The following is a 9,778-nucleotide window of genomic DNA, read 5'->3' as shown; positions in this document are numbered from 1 at the left end:
TTTAAGCTTGTTTATTTATCCTTGAAAACACCCAATATTAAATATCCTCTCAGCATCTCAAATGTAAGTTAGGAAATGCAAAATATATGCCATTACTATTCAGCCAAACTTTCATCAGTGTTAAAGCAGAATAAAAATTTTCCAGTCAATTTAATCATTAGGTAAAAAATTAAACTTTATTTATGACATTTCCACAAGATGAGTATGTATCACAACAATAAGTGTAGGCAAAAAAATTACAGAATATAAGTTCATATTGAAATTGTTTATATGCACTGAGCCAGCCTTTTTTTCTGAATGATAATGAAAAACAGAATAGTATCCAGTAAATTGCAGCTTAACACCATTAATTTTAATAAGCTTCCTTGTGAATTTGAATTTATTTAAGCCACTATTATTTATCCACCAGAGCTTAGCATTTTAGAAATAACTTTTGATCAATAGAAACAATTTGATTTGCAGCGCAGACTTGATTTCCCACGGAATATCCTTATTGATACATTTCCTTCCAAGAGTAAAATACTAACCTCTATATATGTATATGTTACCGTGAAAGACCCAAATTGGAGAATGTCAACATTCACCAAATGCGTTGGTGAAAGATCGAATATTGCATTACATTCGTGTACATTCGGACCTTCACCGGTGTATGTCGACAATCACAGATATTCTCTGGTGTAGGTCGAAAAGAAGTGTTCCACAAATAAATGCAGTTGTAAAAGCAAGGACCTCTTGTGCAATTCAAAGTGTCCTAATAGTTTAAGTTGTTGCAATAAATAAGATTTGAATCACATAATTTGGTAAGTTTTTAACTTATATTTTCTTTCTCATTTTGAATGTACTGTGCGTTTTAAGTTCTTATATTCTTAAGTTCTCATTTTAAGTCTCAAGTGCATTTTTTCGAGACTGAATTAGAGAGAAGAAAATATAATATTCTTATATGTTCAACAGTTAGCACATGGTGAATGTCGACATTTACCGGTGTAAGTCAGAAAGAAATAAGAGTATTTGGAAAATATTTCGGACATGCACCAAGCGACTACATGAATGTTGACATTCACTGGTGAAAGTCGCCATTCTCCAGATTTCAGTGTTTCACCGTAACATATACACTAAATTACTAACATAATGGAAAATAATTTTCGACTTTGTCTTCAGAAATTTACAATACGTTACAATAAAAATTAAATTCATATTTCAGGCACTACTTGCCTAAAAGCTGACATAATAATAACCATAAATCAGTATAAAAATTTATCACTAATTCAGTAATATTATAATATACCGTATTTGACGGTATATAAGACGCACCCTTATTTAGACGGCCACGCACAAGAAAAAAAAGTTTCAATAGCATGGTTTCTTTTAGTTCTCACGTTTCGTAAAAGCAAAATAAACAATTATTGAATAACGTATAAGACACAAGTAACTTTTTTGAGACCAAATTTAGGAAAAAAAGTGCGTCTTATATGCCATCAAATACAGTATATATATATACGAAGGTAGCTGCCTCTTGTATGTCATCCATATTTAAGTAATACAATTGTACTTTACACCGGTCATCAAAATTAAAGAATGACAGAAATAACATGTAACTGATACTTAATGAAAAACTATTAATAGAAATTTGTACAAAAAGCATTAGTTAACAAAAATTACAATGTTTGGCAGTTGACTATTCACAAAGTATTGAAATTGAAACAAAATACATAGGAAAAGTCATCTTGAGGGAAAATTTTTTCTTTCATATGGTGTATGGTCACCTTGAATATGCATACATCGTATCATAATTTCATAGACTTTTACCAAAACGCTGATTAAGATTTGTAGAACTGCATGCCACACTTCTAAATGTGCACTTTGAGCTCCTGGGGATGCATGGAGGAATTTGCCACATTAAAATTCAGCACCCTAAGGCATCCCACACATGCTCAATCAGGTTCAAGTCAGGTGAGTAATGTCCAAGTATACTGACACCATATATGATCAATGAGGCCAAGCATGGTCATCTATTAGCAAGACCTCTAGGTCAACAACAAATCTAGTGGTTATACAGAACCTCCTTGAAAGATATGCTGCTTTGTGCAGCCATTTCTCATTATTCCTCCCCGAACCATTAAACCGTGGTCTCAGAAATGAGATATTTCATGGACAAGGGAAGGCAAGTTCATGTTCCTTCCTCTCTCCTGATCAAAACACATCTAGAATCACAGTTCAGACTATATCTGGACTTACCAGTAAACAATACTGAGGCTCACTTGTCTTGGCTCCACTAAACATAATGAGGACACAAGCTTAAATGGGCCCCTCTGGAAGCTTGAAGGATTGGGATACAACCATCGGTATTCTCGCTTGCAGTCCAACCTCCTTAGACCTTTGTGCAACAGTAAAACGGCTAATTTGAGTTCCTGTGGCAGCCTGAAGGTCTAGAGTAGTTTTGTATTCAACTGTATTAATAATTACAGCATTGGGCAGTGCTTGTAACATTAACTTAGTGAGCATAATTTTTCTCATTATTCTTTAATTTTGATTACCACTGTATATCAATGCTAACTACAAGAAATTTTATGATATTCATACAAGCCAGTTTCCCAATAACTCGATGAAAACACAGTCGGCTACCAATACATAAAGTTAGTATTATCCATCTAAATTTAAGGGAGTAATTTTGATACTTCCTTATATTCAACTTCTTACATTTATAATATAAATGATTAATTCCTAGTGGTATATAAACCAACTTCAGGATACACTGGTTGCTATCTGACAAATTGTGTATTTACTGAAAATCCATGAAATTTCAGATTATAATAAAATGTGTAAAAACGATTGCATAACCAAATGTATTTTAAATGGCTGACTGTACAGCAAAACGAGTTACGAAAAAAAAAAAAAAACAGTTTTCAAATCATCGGAATTTTGGACATGTAACATGTTTTAAGAAAAACACACTGAACATTTTTATGGGGGTTTTAAGGAAATTCGGTTTTTCATTATCATACAGACTTTTCCACAACCAGACTATTGTATGCAAAAATAGCCCCCAAAAAAACTTATCCAGACTGTATAAATTAAAGACTGGCCATAAAATTTTAGTAAGTGATTATCTTGGTTAATCTTCACTGTATAAAATTTCTCCTAAGTTACATTTCTCAATTACCAACACTCACGTTCTTTAGACTTAGCTGCAAATTTAAATACTGTTAAATTCTTTCATTCTTATTGTGGAAGAATGACACCATGGAAATAAAACTAATGCCTTCTGAAATAGAAAATACATGTATGCAGCAAACTCTTCCAGGGAGTAATGAATGTTTAAATCACAGGCATACACTCTTTAAAAATAAAGTAGCAATTGCAGAATAATTCCAAATATCCTATATGTTTTCTTTAAGTTCAATGGAATTATATGTTATTTGAACTGGAAAAATAGCAATAAAGAGTTGAGTAATGATGTATGGGCAACTGTAGTAGTAATTTGAAATACGTAACACACAAATTTACAAATTTCAATGCACTTCACACATCATGTCCTGACAATTTTTTTATCCATTAACCTTCATTTAAATTAATTTATATTGTCTCTTCCTTAAAATATACACTATAGAATTGTCTTAAGTTTTAATTCAAAACTTTATTTTATAGGACATAAAAATGATCAACCAGTAATATTACAAAGTCAGGAATAATTGAACAATATATTCTCCCTTGAAAAGCAGAAATATTATTCTATTACCTTACATAAAATACTCTTTCATACGTAATTTTCTTTCAACCTTTATTTTATTGCATATAGTATAAACCATAAAACAAAATATTACAAAAAGACATTTTCCAATATGACATCTAGTACTTTTAAACATTTGCAAAAAAGGACAGTTTGTTTCTAATAGAACAAATATAAAAAATCCAAAACTTTGAATCTAATTTCTTAAAGCTATAACTGATGTAATATGCAAACAGCAGGAAAAACAGTAATTATAGTTATTAAAATTATGAAGGATTAATGATGCAACAGAGCTTACACTTAAAAAGGAATGATCTAGCTATATCAGCAATTCTCAATCTCTTGATTAACAAGTACCATGTAAACAAAAAATGAAAACCACTACATTTTACAATGATTATTTATTGAATTTTTCAAAAGAAATATTAAAAAATACATATTTTGTCATTTGCACAACCTATTGGTTATTTTTGTTAAAGAACACCATAAAAAATATTAAGATTAAAAATTGGCTAGCATTTTAATTATCAAAATTTAAGTTATAATACTTTAATTTTAAAATTTTGTGCGAAATTTGAACCTGTTAAAGAGAGATCAATTTCTTTATACCTGGTCTTATTTCACTTAGTTTTAACTCCAAATTGGGATCCACTTTTAATTTTGTCCTGTAATTACTTATCATATATAACACAGAAGAAAATTATTGTTTACATTAATAGGTTGTGCAAAAAGACAAAATTTAATGGCTTTGTTTGAAATGCCTTTAAATTCTTTCTTTTTTTTTCTTTTTTTTTTTGTTCAGTCAAAGGTTAACGTGTGTTATCTCTGAAGCCTTCAGTTACGAATTCGATCACAGGAAATTTTTATCATCAATTGTTGTTTTTCTGCATAAGATAAAATTTCAGGTACAATTGAATAAACCGATTTCTAATCTCTTTTTCATAATCCTGAGGAAAATATAAATGTGGAAATTATTTATTAATGAAAAACAATGATTTTTAATGTTGCACGCTAATTTTTTGTAATTTCATATTATTTTCGGTTAAAATACTTGAAATTATTTATCAATGGTTTTTAATGTTGGATGCTAACTCTTTTACCTTCTAATTATTTTCAGTTAGAAAACTTTCTAAAAGTGGTTAAAAGCTTAAAATATTATTATCCAATTCTTCGGTTATTAGCTTGAGTTTTTTTTTTTTTTTTTTTTAATCATTGCCTTTATTTTATCTCTAATGGTAAACAAATTAACACTTTGTCCTTGTAATCCTAAATTTAATTCATTCAACCTTCTCAAAATATCAGCTAAATATGCTTAATGTGCCAACCATAATTTACTAAATAAACATTTTATATTCACATATAAACAACTTTTCTTATCAGTATTCTCAGTCCTAGTAGATTGTCCTGAATCCATCACCTGTGTATCATCATTTTTCCACTTGGTCAATCCTAGCCATTTTTCCATGTTGAAGAGTGCTTTATTATTGTTTCAGAAATATTTTAATGCATAATATATTACGAGTTCTTCAAAAACAAACAATATTCTCAAATCGTGTAGAAAAGTAAGGCAAGCAACAAGAAAACAAAATGCTTGCTGTTAGAGACACCAAACCATTGCAACAAAAGGATTCCAATTGAAAATAAAGCAATAAAAGCAGGATATGGTGGCGACATTAAGTGTAGGCATGCTAATAAATCAATCAACTCTAAAAGAATTAATGAGATACTATTATGCTTTTATAAGAACTCATTTTTATTTACTAAATCATCATTTTTCCACTAAGTAGATTGTCCTGGATAATCCTAGCCATTTTTCCATTTTGAAAATCTAGGTGTGTTTTATTATTATTTCACAAATACTTTAATGTGCAATATATTGCAAGTTCTTCAAAAACAGACGATATTCTCAAATCGCATAGAAAATTAAGGAATACAAAGCAACAAGACAAAATACCTGCAGTTAGAAACAGGAAGATCTGAAGTTAGACAGAAGATCTGAAGCTGGATGTAGGGGGTATTAAATTTTTGAATTTAATACTTAAAAATACTTTGCTTGTACCACCAGTTGAGAATCACTAATCTAGATTCTTTCCTTCTAATATTACCAGCCCCAATTTTTTCCCTCTTTTAAAATAATTTACTATGAAAACGATAAATCTGGAGGTTAAAAATATTTTCTTAACTACATCCTAAATAATAAAAAACATGAAATTACTAATATAAAATACACAGAAAAAGTAAATTCAGCTAATGTTGATTTCATGAAATAAGGAATAAAACTCAGATGGCGGCAGAAACTATTTTATTTTTGTGATGAAGTACTTTCAGCTGACAAAGTGGGCAAGCAAGAGTCTCATTTTGATTCTTAACAATTTATGATTTATTTATGCATTATTTACAACATATCCACTTATAAAAAACTATTTTCAAAATAATTTCTGTTTTCAGTTAAATCAAATTCAGTATTTCATTTTCTTTTCTTTTAATTAATACAATAATGTTAGAATTTATTTCTACTAACCAAATTCGTATCCCATCAATTTTAAGACTAAATGAAAAAGGTTAGTCTACTTTCGAGAAAGAGCAGTGAAACACTTTATTTTATCAGACATACAAAAAAAAAAAAAAAAAAAAAAAAAAAAAAAAGAGAGAGAGAGAGAGAGAGAGAAAAGAAAATCAAATTTTACTTACATTAAAACTTTATAAGTTTAACAAAATATCTAAAAATATATATCATTGCAATTAACATATATGGAAATTCAATTTGTTTTTAACAATGAAGTACATAATATGAAGTACAATATTTATGTTAACCTGGAAATGTAATAATGAAATGATGAAAGTTTTAAGATTCACACAGCAGTTGATAAATACTGCAGAAAGTTTTTCAGTTAAAAAGTTTTTAATATAATAACAAACATACAGATGGCTCTTATATTACTTCAACGCTATCTTCTGAAAACAGCGATGCCAACATTTACCTCATAAGGCTTGAGCTTTGCTTTATTACAGAATTTTGTAACCCACTATAAATTAGACTCTCTTTCCCATGAATTTCAGTTTATGTCTTTGATATGATTTTTCAAATACTTCATCATGCCAAACATTAGAATTCGCTCTTTACCTGTAATTATATGCATCAACATTATAGAAGGTACACAATGTGTAACAGTATAAAAAGAATGTAATGTATCAGCAAAATTTCTTTAAAAAAATAAGTACTGTTTCAATTTACAAGCAGTCAACAGTATACAGGAAAGAGTAAACATATTCTTTTAAAATAAAGAAACATCCTTGTATTTTGATTTAAACAATGAGTAACTATTTCGTTAATTTTGGACATAAAGTCACAAATTTCATAATACAGTCAAAAGTCGTTAATTCGGACACCCATAATCCGGACCTCAAAGCTAAAACCTTTCTGCGCATGCGCCGCGTTGACACATGCACATAGGCGTTTACGTGTGCGTTAAGACCTCTATGACTGCGCATATGCGTGAGCGCAAGTGCAGAATACGTTTTCGCGTGCACGTTTTATGTATAAGCGATGGTATAAGCTAAAATTATCTAATTATTTATTTCCGTTAATGTTGATGATTGCGTTGTTCCTTAATCTTCGAATTGGATCCGGCTTATTATTTTTTGCAGACTGTAAGAGCAATTTTATAAAAGTAAACTTGAACTTTCGATTATGTCAAATAGAATTTCCGATGCTGGAGCTCCCAAAGGATCTACAAAACAAAAGTATGTTTCGATGTCCCTCACACAAAAAGTGGAATTGCTGCAAAAAATGGATAAAGACATGAAGAAGGTGACAGAGAGGTTAGTGAAAACAAAAAAATTTTGATTGACAAGTTAGTCGGTATTCTCGACACAGTAATTACAGGACTTGAACAGCGGAACTTTGTAACTGAACAAGAAATTATGTCTGTTTATAGAATTAAAGAGAAAGGGTAAAATCCTAGTATATGGTGCAGTCTTAGCGCGATTTTGAAAATTATCGCCAACACCAAAATGACCCGTTTAACTACTCATCGTATATGTCCCGTTTACTGCTCATCATCGCCAAATCCCTTGTGCACCAGATATTAGGATTAAACCAAGACAAAGTATTATCAGATAAAACGAAGCAACTTAAACAACTTACATTGAAAGAAATGTTTAATAAAGTAAACAAATAAATATTAAGCTTTTTTTTATGTAAATTTTGATACCCTTTAGATCATAATTGTTCTTTATTTCATAAATTACGGTTCCATATTTTTAATTTTAGAATTTCTGCATGCCATCTTACGAGATTTAAACTGATGATCTATAATCTGGAAAAATCGATAATCCGGAATCGCCGAAGTCCCGACAAGTCCGGATTAACGACTTTTGACTGTATTGCATATGAACACTATTTAACAACAACACCCAAAATATTTTGCATGGATATTTTGTAATGCAGATCAGAGTCACCATACTTGATGGAAAACTATCAAACACTGGAACACACTTCAAAATAATATTAAAATTATACAACTGAAAAACAAAATTAAGCATTTTTTTACATTATGCCAATTAAACACATTTTCCTTACTTTAGTATTACATTATTTTATTATTAAAAAAATTCTGAAGAAATATGCAAATCAATAAATTGAAATTTTTGCAGCTAAATACGACTTAAAATCAGTTGATTAAACTAAATCTAGAAATGCGCAGTAGAAAAATTTTGATTCCCAAAATGAAAACCTTTTATTTATTTATTTAATATACACTTTACAAAAACTTTTCTTGGAGAAACTGGATTTATTTGGTCACGATCAGAATTCAAATTGTAGCCCAAATGTCTGCTACAAGTATATACTTAGAATTTGCAGATGGTGATAATTTTGGGAGACCATCCGAATAATGTTTGCGAATAATGCGATGTGTTTAGCACGACGCGCAGCTCCACCACAAGTCCAAGGTTTAATCCCCAGGCTGGTCAGGGTTGACTCAGCCTTTCATCCCTTGGGTAGGTCAATAAAATGAAAACCAAGTTTGCTTGGGGACTAAACACCGGGGATCCTGCAACGAGCTGACCACTTGTGCAGGGCTTATGCTGATGTACTCCGGAGCTTAAGGTCAAGAAAGAAGAAAAAAGGCACTACAGGCTGTGGCCCACTGTTGGCTGTTGCGACACTAAGTTTAGTTTAGTGTAGATAACTTTGAGAAAAAGGCTTTTTTTATTCCCATTTTTGCAATATTAATGCAAAATATGTACAAAATGGATATTCAGAATAAAAAGAATATTTTTCATAAAAATGAAGAACAATTTCTAGACAATGGATTATAAAGTACATAAAACAGCTCTAAATTTTGTTTTTGGAAAGCAATACTACCCACTGCATTACTAAAATAAGAAGTGAATAGTTTTTAATGTACTTTCTACTCAGCATAAATTAATACATAGCTGCCTACCTTGAAACCAAGAGATTTTCACACTGCACAGTAACACAAATTTGAAGGAACTCTAATTCACTTTAAAATAGATGGTTCAAATTACTGAACTATTTGCCACTCAATTCTGGTTAAAATATTATGTTCCTTTGGCTAACTTCATTTTTTAATTTTCTTAATTTTTTTTTTTTTTTTTTAACGTTACTTTTCCAACAGAGTGCTCAATAGTGAAGGAAAGCTTTCATATATCAAAATACTTTTATATGCTATAAAATAACAGTAATAATTCATGCACATAGTATTTGTGCAGATAAACTTAGTAATGTACCATATACTGAATTAAAGAAAATTAAATACATATATGAATTGATTTAAATCTTCCTGAAATCTTTATAGTAGATTAAAATAACTCATAAATATTAAGATCAATGAAATGTATTAACAACAAAAAAAAAAAAAAAAAAAAAAAAAAAAACAATCTATACATCTATACATCTATAAAATAAAATTTAATAAGAAAAATTATTATGAAAATAATTTAGAAGTAGAGAAATGGAATTTGCATGGAATTAGAAGTAGAGAAATCTAATTTAAGTTTCATTAATTCAATAAATTTCCTTTGTTG

At 29.7% G+C, this 9,778-nt stretch overlaps 1 protein-coding gene across 4 annotated transcripts in view; it reads right to left on the bottom strand.

Annotated features, from left to right (window-relative positions):
* Window positions 1-4,914: 4,914 nt before the first annotated feature.
* The window catches only part of Non2 (upstream activation factor subunit spp27 homolog Non2), a 105,538-nt gene continuing 100,674 nt past the window's right edge, over window positions 4,915-9,778 (bottom strand). For all 4 annotated transcript variants that reach the window (XM_085808585.1, XM_085808583.1, XM_085808582.1 and 1 more), the window contains one exon: window positions 4,915-6,851. In XM_085808585.1, the coding sequence (XP_085664711.1) occupies window positions 6,784-6,851 (68 nt within the window). In that variant the 3' untranslated portion in view covers window positions 4,915-6,783. The remainder of the gene's footprint in view (window positions 6,852-9,778) is intronic.

This window comes from Stegodyphus dumicola, chromosome X1 (assembly GCF_044657685.1).
Source record: "Stegodyphus dumicola isolate Sdum_Otavi_A_Nest chromosome X1, ASM4465768v1".
Classification (NCBI taxonomy): Eukaryota; Metazoa; Arthropoda; class Arachnida; order Araneae; family Eresidae; genus Stegodyphus; species Stegodyphus dumicola.
This window is presented reverse-complemented; position numbering and strand designations above follow the sequence as displayed.